Below are 22964 nucleotides of genomic sequence, written 5' to 3'. Positions count from 1 at the left end.
CTCCCGCCGCCGGCGAGGGGCCGCGGGCTGAAGCCGCCTTCGCGCCCGGGCGGCGTGGAGCGGCGCTTCCCGCGCGCGCCAGGCGTGACGCCGCGCGCTGGCAGAGCGTCGTGACGTAGAGAGGGCGGGGCCAGCGGTAACGGAGGTAACGGCAGGCGGGCGCCATGGTGGGGTGGGGCGGCCGCTTCAGTGAGCGGCGGGGTGAGGAGGGAGATCGGGGGTTTCGGGCCGGGGGTCGCTGCCGCCCTCCTCGCCCCCGAGCGGCTGCCGGGGGAGCTGCCGGTGCCGCGGCGGGGGCAGCCCGGCCTCTGCGGCGCGGCGATGTCGTCCGGTGGAAAGCCGGGACTTGGTCACGTACCCTGTGTGGAGAAAGCAGCTGCCTGCTCCTCGTCCGGCCCGGTTTAGACAATAAAGGGTGACCCTGGTAGTTCATGTTTTGTTCTGGCCTCCTGTCTCTGACAGTGAAACGCGTGGGGGGGCGGGAAGAGGCTGAACTATATGTTTTATGAACATTTTAGATTTTTTTTTTTCTTTTTAACAGCAGATAGGATACTCCTGCTGGTAGCTAATACCAGTTCCTTATAGGAACTGCCATGCTTGCTCTGTGCTGTTACCCATATAAATACGTAGTCTCTCCTTGAAGCCGTGAATTCAGAAGTCATGTACCGTGAGGGTCAATTCCACCACCTAATTAAAGAGGGGAAAAAAGTTTTTAATTTAACTTTAATGGAATATTTTTGTATTTGTTGTGATACTTCATTTTCAAACGACTTCTTGTCTTTTTTCTGTTTGATTAATTAGAGGAAATATGACTTTTTCTACTAAATCAGAAGCGTTTTCCTCCTTGTTAGCATGAACAGTTCTATCTTTGCAAATTCTTTAATTTAAATGTGTGCTTCTGAATCAATCCATCTTTCTGTTTAGGCTAATGTGCAAATAACATTTATGCTTAGATTGTTCTACCATTACTACCAGTTCATACAGAATACACGTGTTCCTGCCCCCCAAAGATTTTGCTGGTCATAAGGACTGAAGCTCTTGGTTTTACTTGAAGTAGCATCAGTTTCCCTGCAAGCTCAGAGATCAGACAGAACAGTTATATATAAACTGGGATCTTTTGCTTCAATCTATCTTGGTATCAGTTCAGAAAATATAACCATTCAGAAATATACCATCCTGGCATTATGCAAATAGAGCAATTCTTCCCCTCAGTTTTCCACAAGGTGGTTCTGCTCAGAGAGTTCCTTTCATCGCTTACGTAGATGAAAGTTGCATTGCAAACCTTAACACCTTGTTTACACGTGCTGTATTACTATCTGTATATCTGTGCTTATGGGTATGCTTTGATAATTTTCTTTGTTCTCATGTAATTTCTTAATGCAAGGACTTGTTTGTGTGTGTGTTCTAGATGGCATTGTCAGACTTGGTCACTACTTGTCTTTCTCCACCTGTGCATTATGTGATTTGCAAACTTGGATTTGAGAAGAAGGACACCTATGATATTAATAATATTTTATCTGAAAATGGTGAAGTATGTTGGCAAGCTGTTACAGAGCATGTGTTTTACTTTGAATCAGGTTGGTGTTTACCTGTTGTAGTAGTGATACATTTAAGACTGCTACAGCTTAGTTACAACATTTTATTGTAGCACAGCATTAGCTTTGCTGCAGACTAGAGTACATGTAGTTCATATCTACAAGGAGCTTTAAATTTTTCATCCACGTTTGGTATTTGGTTATTGCTGGTTCCTAAGATTCAGGTAATCTGCTCCATAAGTAGCTGCTCCTTTGCTTCCTTTTTCATCTTGGTTCCTAGATTCATGTGCCTGTACATAAGAGGGGGTTCAGTTCTGCTTCTCTCCTACATCATAACTGCTTTCTTCTGTGCTCTTTATATCCTTTTTGCAGTAAATTTAAAACAGTCTGGGGCCATTAGTATTCCTACTGTTGCTTCTGGTTTTGTTTCCCCAAGTATAGCTTGTACAGAAGTACTGTTTGATTTTCCTTCTGTATGCAGAACAGTTCATGATTGTTTTTTAACCAAAACAAAGTATTTATGCCCTAATGAACTTGTTGAATTTTAATTTGCCAAATTGCATCATGCAAGCTCTGTTATTAATTTCCAGAGAGGGGAAAAATGATACATTTCATAGAATCATAGAATCGTTTAGATTGGAAAAGACCTTTAAGATCATTGAGTCCAACCGTCAACCCAACAGCACCATGCCCACTAAACCACGTCCTGAAGTGCTTCATCTATGCATTTTTAAACACCTCCAGGGATGGTGACTCCACCACTTCACTGGGCAGCTTGTTCCAATGCCTGACAACCCTTTCAGTAAAGAAGTTTTTTCTAATATCCAATCGAAACCTCCCCTGGTGCAGCCTGAGGCCATTTCCTCTTGTCCTATAACTAGTTACTTGATAAAAGAGACCAGTACCCACCTCACTACAACCTCCTTTCAGGTAGTTGTAGAGAGCGATGAGGCCTCCCCTCAGCCTCCTTTTCTCCAGACTAAGCCATCCCAGTTCCCTCAGCTGCTCCTCAAAAGACTTGTGCTCTAGACCCTTCACCAGCTTTGCTGCCCTTCTCTGGACACACTCCAGCACCTCAATGTCTTTCTTGTAGCGAGGGGCCCAAAACTGAACACAGTACTTGAGGTGTGGCCTCACCAGTGCTGAATACAGGGGAACAAACTTCCCTGCTCCTGCTGGCTACACTAGTTCTGATACAGGCCAGGATGCTGTTGGCCTTCTTGGCCACCTGGGCACACTGCTGGCTCATATTCAGCTGGCTGTCAGCCAGCACCCCCAGGTCTTTTTCTGCCAGGCAGCTTTCCAGCCCCTCTTCCCCAAGCCTGTAGCGCTGCATGGGGTTGTTGTGACCCAACTGCAGGACCTGGCACTTGGCCTTGTTGAACCTCATACAGTTGGCCTTGTCCCATCAATCCAGCCTGTCCAGATCCATCTGTAGAGCCTTCCTACCCTTGAGCAGATCAACCCTCCCTCCTGACTTGGTGCCAACTTGGTGAGGTTTCTGCCTGAAACAATATCTTGTAGTAAATCAGAAGAATTTATTTTCCTATAAAAGTGTCCCACCAAAGAGGAGCAGTGATACCACTCTGTAAGGTACCACATCCATCTGTGTTCTTTAAAGGGTGTAAGTGGTGCAACTTGACCGATCCCCCTGAGCCTGCATTAGCTTCCAGCTTGATTATGTGGAATTTATGTACTCTAGTAGGTTCTTCCCGTTTCAACAAAACCAGAACATAATAATCCTCTTTACTTTCATATTTTCTTGCATTAAGGTGTTGGGTGGTTTGGGTTTGTTTGTTGGGGTTTTTTTGGAGAAGGTACTCGATCTTATCTGGTCTTACACTGCACTTTTACTTTTCTGTATCTTATCTGTGTGGTCTTTTGGACAGTAAATTGTAATGTACAAGTCATGATAAAATAGTCTGGATAAAATTCTCTGTGCTAAATATGTACACAAGCTGTAGCAGGTTTTAATCCTTGTGAGTTTTAAAATACTGGACTTTTGGGGAAGTTTGGTAGTCTAATCACCTTCTGTTTTTCAATTTAAGATCAAAGTGTGGATTATATCAAAAGCATACGATCATTAGGACCTGTATGTGAATCTGTTAATTTGCACTTGAAATCTCTGACCAAGGAGCAATTTGTAATTCAGTATGCATTATGGTTCCGCTGGACGAACTGCACAGAGGTATGGAAATGTCTGTTGACAATTTGTATTTTGACACGTGAACCCTTTGTGGAATTTTAATGTAAGAACACACAAGAGGTATCAATGAACCAAATGCTTAGAATTTGTAACTGATTGTCCTTCTCGGGTATGTAGTTGCTTCTAAATTTCCTGCCTTTGTGATTGGATTTTATAGAAGTTATCACAAAGAGAACATGAGGTGCTTTGGGCCTGTTCTAACCTAAGATAGTAGGATTTTGTTTTTCTGATAATCTCCCCTTAATATCAAGTTTTACTGTGTAAAGTTATTGTTGATAATTTTTATAGATGCAAGGCACTAGATACATTGCAACTAAAAATACAAGAGTTGCTCTAGGGCAGTTTCTTTCCAGGCATCTACATTTTGATCTCCTTGGCATGGTTTTCTTTCTCCATTTCCATAGCGACTATCACAGAGGCATATTTAGGTTTCTCTGTGCTTTTGACAATTTGATTTTTTCCTTCTGAATATTTAACACAACATTCTTCCTCTCCCCCATCATACAGTTATTTCTTGAAGTATTTGATGTTCTACAAGATACTGAAACTACAGAAGTTGCTCTTGGCTTAATGAAACTAACATCATGCTTGGAGCGAGCCTTGGGTGATGTAAGTGCCAGCATGAGAAGTCTATTGCAGATTTGGTTTTATAAGATGGGAATGAGCTCTTGGATTTAACTGCACATTGAAAAAGTGAGATTACCCTGTACTGTGGTAGTACACTAATAGCTCAGCTGCATTTGGTAATGGAAACATCTTCTGGGACTCCTTCACTTGTGCTGGTAGAGTTGCTTGTGCGAGTGCTGTTACTAACTAATTTCATTTAAAAACATCAAAGTTTGCTTCATCAGTGTACATACGGTAGGTCTTTGTTACTCTGATTTATTTAACTGAAACAGGGAGCAGCATACCTTCTGCAGAAGATCTGATGATGTAGTGACTTCTGTGAGGGAAGGCAGGAGTGTGCAGCTGGAAACTGGCTGCTAGATAACTTCTTCTCTCAGAGCTCTGTTTGCAGAGTGTACATCTGTTTAAATGCTTCGACACAAGTCTTGTGCTGCAAAAACGTCTAGAAGTCAGCTAACAACTTAAATTCTTGACCTAACTGTTCAGCTGGATAGATCTGGGATCCATCTTGTAGTCCTGAATGTTTGTCTTGTTAACACATTCCTGCTTTCCTTTACCCCGTAATAGTTAGTAAAGGACCGCACTCTTGTTAAGTTTGAAGAGTAATACTGTAGGAGTTCCGTGACCAGCATGAGGCAAGGAGTGCATACATGACATGACTTAGACTTAGGAATTCTGACTGGTATTAAGAAGCTTGTATTGTGAATCCTTTTTGATAGAACATGAATTAGTCTGTGGTTCAACATTTGGTGATAGCACTACTTAAATTTGTTCAATCAATCTTCACAGCCATCTGCCTTGTTTGCTGGTATTCTATACATTATGTGAGTGCAAATATTTGAAGGCCTAGTAGCAAGCTAGATTGATGAACTGGTCCAGGTACCTTTCCACCTTTTTCCTCTACCCCCATTTTTATTTTTCAGCTGGATCAGTTCCTTGGTCTGCTTCACTGCATGACCACACAAACAGATGCCACCACTACTTACGGGCATGCAAGTTAGGGAGAAGGGAGCAACAGCTGTTTTAAGAGGCTTTGCTGTTGGGGTGTATCGCCCACAGATCAGATAAAATAGCTGGTTGTTAAATCTCTGTGAGGAGCTTTGGAGAAGGAAATACCAGAGAACACTGGGCTACTTCACACCTAGACAAACCAATTTGACCAAGTAAATTTTGAAGTAATGAAAAATTACCAAGCATTGGAAAAAACTGTCAGGGAGAATACAAAGAATGGAAGGCTTCATAGCAGTTGAGACTAGAGATGCTGAGATTGCCCAACTAGGATAAAATCTAGTTAAGGAACAGCCAGAATTAGAAGACAAACCACAAGTCTCCTTCTTTGAACAATGGCAGACCCTATAGATTTCTAGGCTAAGAATGAAGTATGGTGTCCTGGGCGGAGTTTATTCCCTTAATTACATGTTCTCCTTGTGCTTTACTGTTCGGGGTTTTTTTTCTGGAGAACAGCAGTACTTGTACAGACACTGTGAAAAGCCTAACTATGGGAACATTAAGTAGGATATCCAGTCTTTCCTGATATGTTCTGTAAATTTTAATTTATCATGAAATTACAGAATTTAAAGCCTTTTTAAGGATTTGGTGGGTTTTGTTTGATTAGTGTTTTTACAATAATGAAAATGGTTACTGGGTGAAATAGTCAAGTTGTATGTTTGAAATGCAAAGAAGTATACTGAATTACTTGTTACCTGTTTTGCTTTTCTTTAATAGGTGTATTTACTCATTGGTAAAGATTGCCCTTTCCTTCTAAGAGACTTGCTTGCTTCTGAACAGCTTGCAGTTGTCTTTGGACAAGCTGTAGTAAGTGCATAGTTTTGAAATAAATAATAAATAATGAATGAGCTGGTTTTTTTCTTGCCAAATGGCAGGTTTCCAAGCATAGCCTTTGCTTGGACTGAAGAAGATTTTTGCAAATTCTGTAATATATTGGAAAAACTTTCATTTTATATGTGTTGCAGTCTGGGGGGATATATGGCAAAAATAATGAATATTGTAAATGGAAATATTTTTAAAGGCAAGCTCATAAGTTCTTATTTGCTTTTCTACATGAAAAACCTATATACGTAAAACTTCACATATCTGTCAATATCTTTCAACTTGAAAATACACATCCTGCACTGGCTGTTTCTGATGAGCTGTGTTCCCCTTCACCACCACTGTAGTAAGATGCTTCATAATATTTACCACACTAAAGTTTTTCAAAATAGAGGAAATTAATTTGTTCATCCCCATGTGCAAAAAAATAATAAAACCAAAATTCTGATGACATTCTTGTGTAAACAGAGTAGGTGGTCTTTCTCGTACAGTTTTACAAACGTAAACTCTTCCTTAGGACAAAATATTGGATGTGAACTGTAGAAGCTTGTATTGTTAGCCAGTCTAGTAGTGTTACAAGGGTTATTTCTTGAATTCTGGTGGCATGGGGAATAGTTCAATTCTTACAGTTAAAAAATAAAAACAAAGTTTCCCTTTTTGTTTGATAGTGATCTGGGAATACAGCTTTGAATGCAAATTCTGTATTTTATGTTAATTTGTATTAAATTATGGTGGATTTATACTAAAAGAAGTAAGAAGCTAAACTTGATCTCATTTGTTTGCCTGTCGAAACTGTTTGGAATGTTTAATAATGAGTATTATTGTTCCTGCATTATATTCTATAGCATGTACAAGTGAGCTGAAAGATTTTCTTTCAGAGAATACAGGGAATTGCAAATAATGGGTTGCTGTTACTGTGACAAGCTGTGGCCAGTCATCTTGACAGTAGACATTGTAGTTTCTCAATAACTTGTGAAATTTTCTGTCAGGGAAAGATACAAGGTAATAAATAATAGATTTCTTCATGCAGTAATCACTTTGTTTATTAATTAGATGAATGTACTGAGGGTATTCATTGGATCTCCGTATGGTCTGAATCTTCGTAATGTTTTGTGGCATGGGTTTGCATCCCCACAAGAAATTCCTGCAAAGTAAGTTACCAAAAAGAATCTCATTTTCTTACCAGTCATATTTGAGAGTGCTTGAAAAGCCGTTAGTAAAACTTACTGCTCTTATTGAAAAAAATTTAAAAAAAAGAAAAAAAAATGTCCAAAGGCCTCTGGTAGTATCCTGACATTTTTCCCCTGCTGCTGCTTTTGGAAAGGGATTTCCATAGAATACTTTAGCCATTATAAAGCTGGTCAGTTTTAGGACCAGTGGTTTTTTTACTAGCAGGAAAAGCAAGAAAGCTTAAGGTCTTTTTTTTTTGAAACCCAGTTCCTTGTCTGTCAGGGCAGTAGGAATAACTCGGAACAAAAGGCAGAGGAATGGGGTAGGATGATAAGCAACAGCAGCCAATGTGGAATACAGAGATGGTTTTTTCCTAGTTCTACATTGATTTTTTCATGCTTGTGAATGTAATTATTAAGTGCCCCTACCCAAAAGAGATGGGGAGTATTGGTTTTGGATGTTCTTTGAAAGAGCAAAAAAACCCCTTTGTCCCCAACCCACAAATGTTGACTCTTTGCAAAAGATTTAGTTGTATAAGCTTTTCTAATATATTATGGTATTCTCCCTAGATATTGTGCTATGCTGCTTTTTTTAACTGCAGGATTGGGTCAGTTGTTACAGACGTATCTTATGCAAACTAAATGCATTCTAGTACATCGACCTTATGTGACCTTCATGAGCTTAGATGAGCTTGGCATATTTCCAGGCAAGTATTTAATCATTAGCAAGTTTTTATTATGTTATATTTGCTATTGTTTCATTGTCCAAAAGTGCTGTTGAAAATAATGCATTTTCCACAGTCCTAAGATTGAATCTTAACTAAGATACCTGTATGCACTGTCATTAGATGAATCAATCGTGCTTGTAGGACAACTTTTTAATATGTAGGCAGTTCCACTGATTATTGAATCAAAGAATACTGCATTGTAAAATAATTATAACACATTGAAACGTGTTAACATTACTGCTTCTAAAAGACTTTGGCTGTATGTTCCAGGTTTTTGATGATGAGTGTTCCTTTCATGTAACAGTCATCTATTTTGCCTTCACAAAATCTAATTCTTTGCAGAATCAGTGGGTTCCAGCTGCAAGGGTCCCAGCAGGAGTGCCCTGCACCTTACAGGGAAGGTAGTGTTGAAACAGAGTAAACGGTGGTGACACATCTTCAGTACACTGATGCTTTTCTCAGGGAAGGACCTGAAGTGTCAGATTAAAATCTTCTCATGTCCCTGGCTACAGACCTTATTTGGTTTATTCTTACTCTTTTTAAAGCAAAACCAGCATATGGGGAATCTTTGTGTCAATGGTGGTCATGGTCAGTTTGTGCTACATAATCAAATTGCCAGTGGAACATCTGTTAACAGAACCAAGACAGAGGTTTTGGGAACCAAATCAAGCTGATAACAGTCCAGTCATCATGTAATATAAATCCTGTAGCTGTTGATTTTCTTTGAAAAAACACCTAGTGCAATCAAGTTGCACTTACTGTTTTAAGCTTTCTCTTGGATAAGATATTTATAATGTGAATTCGTAAGTGTGAGTTTCTTTTTATGGTAGCACTGAAGTATGAAGTGTTCATTTTTTATGCTAAATGTTAGCACAGAAAATTGATAAAGTAGGAACAATGTGCTCATGTTCAAATGTTCATAGTACTGTACTGATTCTTACTGAGTTAAAATGATTAATATATATTACACTTTTTAAAAGTATTTGAAGTAGGTGGAGAAGAACTCAACAGAAGCTGGGTCCGGTTGCTGCATAGTCTTTTAGTCTCAGTAAAAAGCAGCTATGACTTTTTAACAGTTTTTACTCTGTAATTTTATATTATCACTAAAAATACAATCTTACAAATGCAATTTGTGATCTTAAATATGACTACCATTGTACTTGCATAGTTAAAATAAATTGGATAACTTTTAAGTCTCCCTTTACAAATGCTGAAATAATCTTAGATTTTCAGTTAAATACTAAGAATGAATTAGCAAACCGTAGATTGTATGTAGTTTATCAATGTTGTTTTGCTAACTTGCAGATCTTAATCATGAAACACTTTCCATAGCTGAAGAGCTAGTAAAACTGTCCAGTTTTGTATTAAAAACAATGTTACCATTTTGGATGGCTTCTTTAACAGCTTTCAAGCAAAGCAGGTAACAGTAAAATTTTTTTTAATTTTTTTAATTTTTTTTTTTATATTCTATACTTATAGAATAATAGCAGGATTTGTAGGTTCCAAAACTTTTTGCTAAATCTGTTGCTTAACAACATATAGTTATGCATTGTTATGGTGGTATCTCAGAAAGAGACCTACTCTTTGTGGACCTACTACTTTATTTTGTGCCAGCTAGCATTATAAACTATATTTTGAAACCTAAAAAGTACTATTGCAGATGTAGCCAAAAAGGAGAGTTTTATAAAGCAAGTGGAAATAAATCTTCAGATATTAACATTTTGAGTTGAAAAAAAAAGTACATTGTTTTGTTTTCCTCTCCCATGCTCCACCTTTTTGTAAGTTATTCTCATCTCTGAGCTGGTTTGAATTCAGTGGTCAGCTTCTGCTGGGCACAGGTAGTCATTTATTGTTTGTTTACAAAGTGCATTACAGAGGAATTTTGCTCTGGCTTGTTTGGCCTAAGAGTGTGACCCTGAGATGACTCTAATTTCCATTTAGATTATATTTATAAGGGGGGAAAAACCCTTTGGGTATCTCTGTTATTTTTGCAGGTATGCTGACTGTGTGATTCTCTTACTTCCTCAGCTGGAAGTTGGACTTAGATTGCTCTTCACTACAACTAATAAATGTCCAAATCGATTGCTAACAGCTGAGGTAAAATTTCTGTCTAAAGTCAATTATGATATAGTGCTAATCATATTTTCAAAATAGTTATTCTAGAAGCATAGTGTCTGAACATTTACAGATTTCCCCCAAAAAAATTTTCAATCAATTGTGGAACATTATTTACAAATTTCCAGTAGAGTTTCATCAATGCCTCATGTTTTTTTGAAGATGTATGCCAATAAAAGAGGTCTGAAAAAGTACTTGAAGTTTAGTGTTCAGAAACAGTAGTTTAGGGTGGGGAGTAGATTGTGTTATATTTATTTTAAAAAACTTGGCACAAAATCCAAAAGTCCCTTTTTTCATTTGTAAGGGGTTGGGTTTTTTTGCTATTCATGCATCTCTGGTATCTCTTGCAAATGGATAAATATAAGTTTGGTATACATGTCTAGTTAATTGTTTTCATTTGAAAATCAAATATTAATTGTCTTTCTTTCCAGTCTTCTGCTCTCTACACCACTTTCGATGAGGTACTTGTGTTTTTTTGGTTTTGTTTTGGTTTTTTTTTTAAATATGTATCAATGTCAGAATTTAAGCACTTGCATATTTCCCATTACTAGAGACCAGAAAGCACTTTCTTGTGTTGGATAAGACGTTATTTCTAATTTTTTTCCAAATAGAACATGATGGACAGTAAACACTTTAAATTTGGAATCCCCCAGAAAATATCAAAATTAATACAAATTTTAATCAACAGACTTTAATTTCTTCTAAGTGTTTTTATCTTGAAATTCTTCATCTTACAGAAACAAACATTCTGTCATTTTTTCTAGATGCAGTTGTTCAAAATAAATACAAATAAACATTGCAAGCAGAAATGCTCAATTTTACAATTTTGAATTATCTCAAATTGTCTGTCAGTAATAATTAGGCACCTTGATTTTTGAGTGGCAGAATTAATTGCTTAAAATTAGGGAAACTTAATTACTTCAGTTGTTTTTTCTTTGATTGTTTGGCTTTCAGTAATAAGTTTCTATTCAAATTACTTTTTTCTAGATGCTAGCAAAGCGTTTGGATAATGAAGAAGTCAACCAGCTTCCTGCAGTTCTTCAGGAACCTGCCATGGCAAGTGTTTTGAAAGTTTTGTCGTTTGTTTCTTGGTGGGTTTTTTGTTTGGTCTTTTGTCATTGTTATCTTGTTTTTAAATTTAGTGGTATATTTATAATCGTGCCTAATACCCATTTATTTCACATAGCTTATCTTCAGCAGCTTAGAACCAGAAGCTTGTTACCCTTTTTCATTGTGAAGGATACAAAGCAGTACCTGACAAGCTATATTGGGTTAGGATATAAGACTATCTTTTTTTCTGAAATATAGAAGTCTCAGAGATATTTGTCTTTAGACTTTGAAGATCAGCTGAATGGAGCAGAAGAAAAACTGATGCCTCATACAGGGAAAATCAAAACTTATTTCTGATTGCTTCTGGGACACATCTTAGACTACCTGGGCAGATGGCACAAAAACATAGCTGCAAACCTACCAGAGCACATCCTGCATCTTGCCACCCAAACAGATAGTGAACATAAAAACTAGGGGTGCTGAACTGAGAGGCCTTTTGAGACCTGTAGGGGAGACCTGAGTTTATTGTCCTGTTGCCAGAGGCAGTGGGTCTGTGGAGGACTTGGGATGCAAAGCTAAAGGAAATCTGTTGTTACCTCTCAAGAAATAGCATGTATGTTAGTTTTGAATTTCCTCAGAAGCTACCAAGATGGATGAGTTGCCTTTTTTTTTCTACAAGTATGGTTTGCATTGGTTTTTTTGACCATCTAAATGCCCCTTTCCTATAGATGAGATCACGTACTTATCTTTCAGAGGTATTCTCTACACTGAATGTATTCTATTCTATGTGAATACACATAGAACAGAATTCTATACACTTGGTGCATGTTTCCACAGGAATTTCTTTGGGATTTCTTGAACCACCAGGAGGGTCCACGTATAAGAGATCGTTTAAGCCATGGAGAAATCAATCTAGAAGCATTTCCCAGAGAAGTAGCTAATCAGATAGTGGCATTTGCAATTACTCTTCTCTGCAGATTCTCAGATGAGGACATGTTTGCTTTTAAGGTAGTGATCAATATTATGGTCTCAGAAGATTTTTTTTCAGTTGTTTTGGATGCCAAATCTGATTTTAGAGAGTCTTGTGACAGAATCTTTGTTTACAGCAGCTTTTTGTGGAAATGAAGTATTTCTTCAAGTAAAAAATGGTGAAAGTTTGTTTTTTCTAGTTTTGTAATGAAATAAGTACAGAAAGTTTTCCGAAAGATTACCCTTTCTTACTATACCTTGTTTGCTTAACCACTCCTTCACATGGTTGATCCATAAATTATAGTGATTCCACTTAATTTTATTTGTCAAATTGTATTGATACCTAGCCTGTTTATCTGCTAAATTATCTGAAAGGTACATAGAACAGCTGTAGCTCAGCCACTGAGGTATGTAATGTTTGAGATTTTCTTTCTCTGAGACGCTATAAATAATGGTGGCTCACTAACAGAGGCGTGATTTGTATCCACACTCTATGCCGTGGATTTGTGAACACTTTTTGTCTAGCAATACATGTTTCTCAACATTAGCAATTATTATATTTGCTCCCTCCAATTTCCTGTTAATATTTGGGATTACTACTTTCAATATCATACAGCAACCTGTGAAATAAATCTTCCATTTATTAGTTGCAGCTCTTTTTAGTTTCTCAAGATATATTGCATGCTGCTGCATTGAGAGAATGCTTGCTTTTCTATCAGCTGCTGTCAGGTTTCATAGTTAAAATGTGTCAAATTAAGCTTTAAACACTCTTTGTGCTGCTTACTGCTTTCAGCCCTCAGACATTTGGAAGTCTTTATTGACTTCAGTACTATAGGTGGCTTGCATAAAATTAAGGATAAGTCTTGGTCTGCATATGATTAGGACAGTTTAAAGAAACTGTTGTGTATTGTCTATGATTTTGTAAATCAGGAACACATGGTCATAAAACCACTGATGAACTGTGCAAGTTGCTACCGTTCTCAATTTCATCCAATTTCCCGACTCAAGAAACAGGTAGGTACTTCCAACTGTGAAAGCATTTTGGTCTTTAAAATTGTGAATCCTTGAAATTGGTCTCGTTGTCTTCATGCTTTGATTGTCCTAAAAAGTTAAAAACTTACCTTTTTTCAATGAGCTTTTCAGTTTTATCTTTCAGAATTTACAGTTGCTAAAATGAGGTGTAATTAAGCACACTCCTGTTGATGCAATTGGTGCTGTGTTTGTGCTCTAGATCACTGAATAGTTTTATTCTTACCTGGATGTTTCCTGTTTTGTAGTTTTCTTAATGTCCTTGTACTTTCTTATGTCAGGAACACCCTGTTTGGTCACATCTCTAGGAATCTTGGATTAGGCTATAACTAAGGTTTTTATTGTGTGAAAGCCAGCTGATTAAGATTTTGTCATTGTAGCAAAGTCTGCTTTCAGGTGTTTGTTGTGGTAGTTCTCTGTCAGTTTATGAGTTATTGAACTGCTTGAAGATGTTCCTCCATTGATTTAAGATCGCAGTAGACATACTTAGCACTTTTCATTTTTGACAGCATTCAAACCGTATGTTGCAAAAGTCACATTAGTTAATTTTTTATATTAAAAGAAAGGAAGAAAGAATAGCAAATTAGTTTATTCAGATGATGTTTTAGCATGAAAGTGTACATCAAGACTTTTTGCCCTAACATAAACCTTAACAGTTTATGTCAGCTTACACAATTATGACTACTGCTGGACAAGTAACTTACTACCTGTTGCAGTTGTTCTGTCTATCAGAGGCTACACTTTACATAAAATTTTTCGTGATACATTTTTGAGGTGCTGGAATGTATGAAGAGCATTCACTTATGGCCTGAATTGCCAACAGTGCCTGAGGAACACGTTCAAATGATTCAAGGGTATGTATATGCTGTTAAAGAAAAGATAGTTCTCAAAATAGTTATGAAGAATGGGATTTGAGATGGTGACCTGTCTCTTCAAATACTTTACTAGGAAGATGATAGACACCAGAGGGGTTGTGAGAAGACCCCTTTGTTCTTTTCAGCTTAATCTGTGCTATACACATCAGTACAGATACTATAAAAACTATAAACAGCTATAACTTGAAGGGAATGAGAAGATATCTGAAACATACAGAGGTGTTAGTGACTCCATATTCTGATGAGTAGCTGAAGGGGCTATTAGGAAGTTAAAGTAGAGCCTGAGTCCATCACAATAAAACAAAAAAAAAGGCTCACCTGATGTAAAACAGGAAACAATTGCTTATTCTGAAAAGCGCTTGGTAATCAAATCAGTGGAAGACTTTACATGAGATATTACTTAGAAAAAGAATGTAACATTCTCTTGTTATTTGAAAAGGAGGAAGTCATTAACAATATCGGTGGAGGAAATCGTACTTGTCTAGAGCTCAGAGGTGAAAATTCAATGCATCTAGCACATACTCAATATGCTGCAGAAATTTGATACAGAGGATTTTGAACAGAGGATTAAGAGGGGTTCAGAAGACTGTTGAGACTGAGAAAAGGTTGGTTTTAGTTGGAGAAAGAAAATCATACTTATAAGGTGGAGGGAGAAGAACCATAATATCAGAGAGTGAGAGTGGACATTAAATACACTGCTATCCAAAAAATCTGCATCTTGATCTATGCCATTTGAGAACTGATAAGTGCTACAGAGTTTTATCATCTCAAGTCTTAATTTTTTCTTTTCTTGTGTTTTTTAAGGTTGGAAGGAAATGCTGAAGCTAGTACTTTAATTTTGATGATATCCGAAATTGTGTCTCGGTTGCAGCAATATATGCCCCAGAATTTCTGTAGTTCAGATGATAGAATCGATAGTGTCCTAACAGAGAGGTGAGTTTGATGTCCTCATGGTTCCTGCTGTCAGCTTCTACATGCAGCCCAGCACAAGAACTCTCAAACCTAAACTACTCATTTCCCTGTTTTTAGAGCAATGCTTGAAATGTTGCATGCACTTTTCTAATATTGCTGCTGACTTAATCAAAAAATCTTAAGAATGCAGCTGAACATCATCTTCAAAATGAAGATGAGATGTTATATATTTGGGACATTATTACAGTAGAGATTTTACTTGGAAATTAGCATGAAAAAATTTTTTGGGGGGGAAGCAAAATGTTTTAAATATTTATGTACTGACTAGATTAAGTTGGGTTTAATCCACTTTGTGTGCTAAAACTGCTGAAATTTGCTTTAATGTGCTTGGTGTCACAGCCGTGCGTGGCATTTAAAATAGTAATATGCTGCTACATAATTCTATTCTTACATGCTTTAGAATCAAGATTCTGAAATAGAAGGTACCTTGTTATACTTGTTGTCGGACATGGAGGTATGTTAGTTCCAATTATATCTGACCTGGAGTAATGACCAAAACAATTTGACTTTTAATTGGCACTCTTATAGCAGTCTTAATAGTGCCATGACTGAATGAACACGTTGGAACAAAACTCTCCTAATCAAACTGCCATTAGACATGGGCAGGATAGTGCAAAGAGGATTTTACCTGTTGCTTTGCTTGTCTAGCATGCGTGCCTTCTGTTTCCTACCCACCAATCTGCACCTTTCTCATTTATGAAAAAGAAGCCTGATTACTAAAGTGTTAAACCATTTTTAGAGTTTTCTCCCTTCATGACTTCTAGTTTTGTTATCTCAGGGATAATTTGAACATGAGGGAGATTAAGAAACATTTCTATAAGAGCAGAGTGTTTAAAGTGATGTGTGACACATTAGGTTGGCAGATTAGAATATGACAGCAGAAAGACATTTGGGTGCTTTAACAAAGCATAATCTGGTGTGGTGTTGATTAAAACAATGGCCTCACCACCTGCATTTTACGAAATGTTAAGTCTGCTTCTTGTTCTGCCCAGAAGAAAGACCACACACTATTGGGAGTACTAATTAATACCATTTGTTTGAGTGAGTTTTATTATGGTGGATGTTAATTCATTGTGAATTGAACTATGGTGGGAGGCTTCAACCACAACCCTGCTGTGATTTGATGTGTTCAGTGTATCATTTCAGCTAGGCAGTTTTGTTTATTGTGGTTGTATTTCTTTGATCTGAAATGGGAAACACATTCATCACCAGCAGTTTTGCATTTATATTCAGTAAAGTGATAGAGAACACAACCACTACCCCTACTACATAGATCCTTGCTTTTTTCAATCATGAGGTAAGAGTAATCTGTTTCCAGGCTTTCTGAGTTAAAACACTATGAATCAAACCACACCGAATATGAAATGTATCTCATGTTAAATCCAGCTAACAAAAGATGGAAGTTAACAATTCCTTCCTGTTTTGGAGGCTGTTGATTGAACTTTGTGATACGCATATTTGCACACTTTATTCTCCGAGACCTGTTCTGGAAACAGTGGTGGTATTCCGTAAAATAAGCACACAGTGCCATCAAGTGTCTGAAAAAGTTATTGCCAGCACTGAGTTGCGATACAAACAGTGGATGAACAAGACTCTACGTTCTCGCCAGAGGCATAACTATCTACGAATGTTGAACAGGTTGGCTGATGTTTTTTCTTTACTTTGTGGTTAGATTTATGAGAGAGTGGCTGCATGCTGATGTTGCTAACTTGCAGTGGTTTGTCTTAGAAGTTTAAAGTCAACAGTGTTTATGTGTTCCTGTTAGCCATTTCAGAGTTAAGTGTCAATCCAGATTTCTGTTATGTAGTAATATTGAAATAACGAGAAAACCTCAAATTGGAGAATAATTTAGTGGGTATTTTTAGCATTGCTAGATTACCTCACTGTAAATTATAAGCTTTCAAATAAAAGTATAATTTAAATGTTAGATTGTATTTTTTAGTTGCTAGCTTTTCCTATTTAAGCGTATAAATGTCATTCAATTTTTATCTGAATGCAATAGGTTAAAGTGATTTCAAGACTCTACCTACTTTAGTTCTGCTGCTTTTTATGATTATACCTGGGCCATCATCTTTATAGATAGAAGAGAGGTTGTTTACTATTCCATTAATTTTGTTCCTATTTAAAAGTGTTTTCCAGGGATTTATGAATTTACTTTAAAAACTGGGAAAACTGTAAATATTGTATTCTTGTCCAGGCTATGTTCCTAAAAACGTTGACCGTATTATTTAAGAAACATAGATTAAAGTGATAACTGACAATACATATTTGCAATTCAGTTGAACTCCACTTTCTTATCTATGGAGTAATGGGTGCTGGAATCTTAACTATATATGTTTCTTTTTTTGTCCTCTTTTTGAGGTTTCATGATATATAGTTTTTATTTATAGTTTTGATATTTGCTCTGCTCTTTGCTGAAGGAGATTTCGTAATCTCCTCCCCACCCACCCACCCACTATGCAATATCAAGCTATTTAGGATGGATACAGAAGTCTGAAGAATTTTTTATATTAATGATTTCTATTTAATTTGGTTTTAGTGTGTTTATTTAAAAATATTTTTTCCTATTTTTAGCATTAAATTTTTGTCTCCAGTGTTGCGGCTCATCTTAGTGTTGATTTCTCTGGAACTAGTCAATATTCATTTGGTTTCTAAGAAGAATCCTCTTGAATATCAGCAGTATCTAAAGTGAGTATATAAGATTTACTTTATGAAAATAGGAAGTTGTACACATTCCTTTTTGATCTGTAATATAAAACCTGTAGAGAAAAAATAAAAAGGAATAGCATGACTTTTAGTACATTGTCATCTTTCTATCATTGTATCTCAGACAATGTTGACTCAAGAACTAAAATAACTTAGTTGAAAATATATGGTCCAGTTATTCACATTTTTAATTTTTATTAGACTTCCTTAGTATAGGTAGAGAACGATCGCACACTCAAAAAATATTAATACATAAAAGCTGTATTTAATATGTTGGTAATTTTACTCCTCCTGTGTCAATTGGATGCTTGGGTATCATAGACTTTGTGAAACATTTGACTGAGAAAGAATTTTCCCCACATGGCTTCCTGTCCTATCACAGATTTTATCACTCCATTCTTTCTATGGCAGTGTTTAACTGCAGTTCTGAAAATCATCGCTTCTTACTGTGAGAATGAGGGAGTAGTTCTCTTCGAGAAGTAGAAGAAACTTTAATGTATTGGTCATCCTGAAGGACATTTGGAAATTTGGAGACATTAAAACTTTAAATCAGGCACTGAGATATTTTTCTTTTTTTCTTTTTTCTTCTTTTTTTCTTTTTTAAATCCTTCAATGAGTTTTTCTTCTTTGGTTTTATTTCTCGTAGGTTTTTGAAGTCAATCTTGCAGTATACTGAGAACTTGGTGACATACACAAGCCCTGAGAAAAACAAGTGGGATGAAACCATGGAGCTTACAAACAAGACTTTGATAAGAATAAGGAAAATCAGTGACAGAAAGCTAATGTTAATGCAGCTGGCTACATAAATTAAATGGTTTTACGATTATTTGGACATTGTTATATCTTAAAAGTTCTGGAGTCCTCAAATTTGACAAGTCTAATTCAAAGATAAACTTCATCAGTCATTGTCAAATTTTGGATGCAAAATTTAGTCTTTGTAGTAGAAAGTGGCTGTTGAGACTGGTGTTGAACTTCCAAAGAATGGACTGTTTGCCAAATCCAGTGAAAAAGACTTACTATGAGCTAAATCAGGATGATGCAAGTTCTACTTCAAGTATATTATGTATTTTGTAGCTTGAAATTTTTTTTGTAGTTTTCTGTTATACTGAAAATATCTAAGAAAAGAGTGTGAATAAAAGTTGTGGGAAATTTTAAATCCAAAAAGTAATTTTTTTTACTTTGAAATATACTGGAAATAGTGTCAGACACTGTGATCTACAGGTTAAGAAATTATGAGCATTTAACATAAAGTAGTGCTCGTTGGCAGCTGTGGTTGTTATTATTAGTTCATAACAGAGTCAGATCTTGCACTGAGGTAGAGCTGATAGCACAGTAACCAGTTGTTTATATACCAGGATTTAAAGGAGGCAGGGTGGAATAACTTTTGCACAGCATGTGTTTCTTTTGTTTAATTTCATCTGCTTATTCCCAACACATATCTACTTAGTTAATTTCATGCAGATTAAATATGAACACACACATGCTCACAGACACATATTTATTGTGGTTCAAAAATTTATCATCTTGTTGCACGCAACATTCATTTGAATAATTTATTTTTTCAAAATAAATTCTCCCCCTTTCTCATCCCCAAAGAGTAGAACTTCGAAGGAATGCATCAGTTGAAGAACAGATTCACAGAAGACCACCAATCTCTATCGATTTGCTTTCTCCTATGGAGAGTAAAACCAGAGGGTAGCGTCTGGAGAATGTTTGGCTCTACAAAAGATTAGAGATTCAAGTTACATTTTAATAAGATTCTTTGCAATGTTTCTTGACTGGAAATCACAGTGAGAGAGTTAATAGTTTGGTTTATTTGGTGTGGGGGATGGATATAAGCTAAAATCATATTGCTTCCTTTATGCTACTCTTGCGATATATTGTGTGTGTGTGTTTGAAATTTAACTATGTCACCTTCCAAGGGTTTTTTGTTACTATGGAACTAAATGATGTAAAGAAGTGTGGACTAGATAAAAACCATTAAAACTGGGAATAGAGAATAATGCATCAAATGCAGTGTATGAGCCACAGTCTGAAATTTCTGCTTTTTTTAACACCTGGGTTGGCAAATCCTAATTATATTTTTGAAGGCTTATTTTGTACCCATTGACTTTGCTCAGGACATGTTAACTTCTGCTAAGTGTAGCTTGGTAGTGACATTTGTGATGACACTTGCTTTGATGGTGATAAGTATTGTAAGGGGGTGGGTGATAAGTATTGTGAGGCAAAAAAATTATTTAAGCTTTACATATTTATTGTAGGAAAGAGATCAAGAAAGTAAAACACAGAGTCATGATTTAAAAGTACATAAACAGCTGACACGCTTTCTCCTTTTAAAGTATGTTCATGTACTGAAAAGCATCTTACGGACCATAGATGAATATTTTCAACAACATAAGTTTTCCTCTTGTTTCTATATTGAAACTTTGCTAAAATGACCTTGCATGCTATTCTCTTCATATGCTTTTACTTAAGATGGAGCACATTGACAGTTTCTCCTTTACTAATTAGTGCCATAGATGTGATTTGCTGCTTTAAGTCTGCAGTAACAAACATGATGGACTTCTGGAAATTATGTCAAAGATGCCTTTCCAGCTTGTTTTCCTACCTCTGAAGCTCTCTGATGGGAATGCTGCTACCATCTATTGTTAAACAAATCTGGAACAGACTGGGACAATCCAATTTATTCTGACTTAACGCTGTCATTTGCCAGTAGGGCTGCATGCGGGGCTTATGGTTTCTTCCTGCTGTTAAAAGACTTGCAGAATAGAGCTGCAGAATAAGTGTATATTCTACAATGCACATTGAAAAACAAATGGCAAGAGACATGGTAAAGATCATGGGGTTTGTCCTTTATCGTTTACTTGAAATGACTTCTCTGCCTCAGTTATTCATCTTTGCCATCTGTTTGGCGTCACTTTGAGTTTTAAGATATTAGAAAGAATCTTGACTGTGCACATTCAGTGTTCCTGAGAGCAAAAGAACCTTGGAATAACCAAAGATATCCAGTGGGTACATGCATGAGTAGTGCTGACAAAACACATCACGTTTAAATGCAAGTGCTCTCATTTTTGTTGTCCTGAAGGGAATTAATTCTGGAGCTGAGCTGTCCAAAACCACATAACCATCCATTAGGCATTCAAGTAGTTGTCCAGTCTTTTTTCAACATTCTTTCATTCTTGAAATTTCAAATATCTAGAATTGTACCAAAGACTATTTTCTTGCAAGTGTGGCATTTCATCCAAGTATTACTCGTGTCTGTTTTAATTGTTGGCCTTGCTCCCTGAGGTCTGCATTTTCCTGGAGCTAGTATTCACTCAGTGAATCTACAGAGACATTGAAGTGGAACCTTCAGCATCCTCTGAGGAAGGTAGTTGAAATATTTTGTTTACCTGGATAATGCTGATGAGGAAGTGGTGATTCTTCAGTCAGATCTTCTGAGTTTGATTAATCAATTTATATATGTGCACACGCGCACGTCTGTGTGTATGTTAATTAAAAAGAGCTGAGAATTTTTTCCTAATACTTCCTGATCTTACAGGCTAATGTTAGGCATCCCAACTCAAAGAATTTATGACAGAAGTTTTGAAAACATGTAAGAAAATCAGGTATCTATCTTTTTGGCTGAATCACTGGAATTCCTTTGCATCTTCTTGACTATCCCATCTAAATAAGAGGAGCATCTCTAATCATTTTAGCTTTTCAGTAGTGAGATGCAGTTACTCTGCCTGCCTTCCACTTCAAGGGGAGTTTTCAGGTGAGAGACTGTATTAAATAATAAGAAATTGAATGCTCTTAATTCAAATTGGAATGGATGCAGTTTTCAAGTAAGACTAGAGATCCTTTGCTGCTTACATTAGAACTAGTGAAAATTTATGTTACAGGAAGTCCCCTGAGTCCATTGCCTCCATCATTATATGAATGTTTTTGCTCATATGCATAAATGTTAGAAGAAAAGCTGATCTCTGACATAATTATGTTGTAGTTGTGTGAACATTTTTTATGGGTTTGGTACCTTCTAGGGACCATTATGATGAACTAAAAGTTTATTGAGGTGGGCACTGCGTAAACACAATGAAACATCAATCATAGTAGGCATCTGTGTGTGGAAACAAAGCTTGTCCAGTATTTTCTCTCTGTCATTCTCTAGTTAGTGCTCGCCAGAATGATGATGGGAGGAGTTAGAAACAGAACCATGTGTTCCTATACCAGTGTAACACAAGTGGCTAAAAATACCTAAAAACTTTTTGGGACTTGTCATCAGTATTGCCTTATACAGAAACATTTTACATAAGAGAGAGAGCTACAAATTTAATTTACTTTAGCTTTTAATACTTACCCTCTAGCTGTTTTCAAGCAGACTGATAGTCTTTGAAGTGAACACCTGGTGGCAGTGTTTGGTAATTCAAAATAGCATTGCAGCCTGACCTTTACTTTCTCGACTCTTTTCTTAGAAGGTGTATAAAGAAATCAAGTTTTCTTCTGATTTCATCAGCTTTGTTATATGTGTCTTTAATTGTGGTCGTCGCTTCTGGTGAAACTTTTTTCTCTCATTTGTTTCAGGTCACTTTTGGAGAAATTGAACACCTCTGAAAAAATGTTTTGCAAACAGCATTTCAGTAATTAGAGGCTTATCACATTCACCACATTACTTGCTGAGGACTTTTCACATTTCCCAGAAGTTCATCAACTCCTTCTCTTTCCAGGTACTTTAAGAGAACAAGTTCTTTGAATTTAATAAAAAGTTTATTTTAACAAATTATTGTTTATTACAAAACATAAGAAAGTATTGACATTCCTAAACGAAAAAAATCCAGATTGTCCTTTGTTAATTGCTGTGATAGCATGAAAAATCTTATCTCAAAAGCAAAATATATCTTTTGAACAAAAACAATAATTGTCAAGGAATGTGTTTATTAAGAAAATTGCTCTGAGGTCTCAGCCTTATTGCTGTGGTAATGATTTTTCAGTCTGTTAAAACTGAAATGTGCTATTCATATGCCACCCTGTGAAGAAGATATGGTTGAGCATTGCTTGTTGGGTGGCCTTTGAAAACCTTGTCCACAGTAGCACTTTCAAACCATGCAAAGAGGTTGCAGTTAAAAAAGATTTTCATTCACATGAAGTAATTTTTGTATGCTGTGAAATCTTGT

At 36.6% G+C, this 22964-nt stretch overlaps 1 protein-coding gene across 4 annotated transcripts; it reads left to right on the top strand.

The window, feature by feature from the left end:
- The first annotated feature begins 118 nt into the window (after positions 1-118).
- ERMARD (ER membrane associated RNA degradation) lies at positions 119-20140 on the top strand. 4 transcript variants are annotated; one of them, XM_075043334.1, is made up of 18 exons: positions 119-145; positions 1409-1577; positions 3584-3723; positions 4249-4350; positions 6094-6183; positions 7252-7349; positions 7938-8074; positions 9401-9515; positions 10090-10192; positions 10642-10671; positions 11198-11266; positions 12098-12268; positions 13160-13243; positions 14033-14112; positions 14938-15066; positions 16534-16743; positions 17680-17793; positions 18458-20138. In XM_075043334.1, the coding sequence occupies exons 2-18, from the start codon at positions 1409-1411 to the stop codon at positions 18615-18617; spliced, it is 2001 nt and encodes a 666-aa protein (XP_074899435.1). In that variant the 5' UTR covers positions 119-145; the 3' UTR covers positions 18618-20138. The 4 variants fall into 4 exon arrangements, with proteins under 4 accessions (XP_074899435.1, XP_074899437.1, XP_074899434.1 ...); XM_075043336.1 differs by lacking the exon at positions 119-145 and adding an exon at positions 204-399 and having other exon boundaries at positions 18458-20140; XM_075043333.1 differs by lacking the exon at positions 119-145 and adding an exon at positions 312-424.
- Positions 20141-22964: the final 2824 nt, after the last annotated feature.

The sequence above is a fragment of the Buteo buteo genome, chromosome 12, assembly GCF_964188355.1.
Source record: "Buteo buteo chromosome 12, bButBut1.hap1.1, whole genome shotgun sequence".
NCBI lineage: Eukaryota > Metazoa > Chordata > Aves > Accipitriformes > Accipitridae > Buteo > Buteo buteo.
The sequence above is the reverse complement of the archived record's forward strand: the minus strand, read 5'-3'. Positions and strand labels throughout refer to the sequence as shown.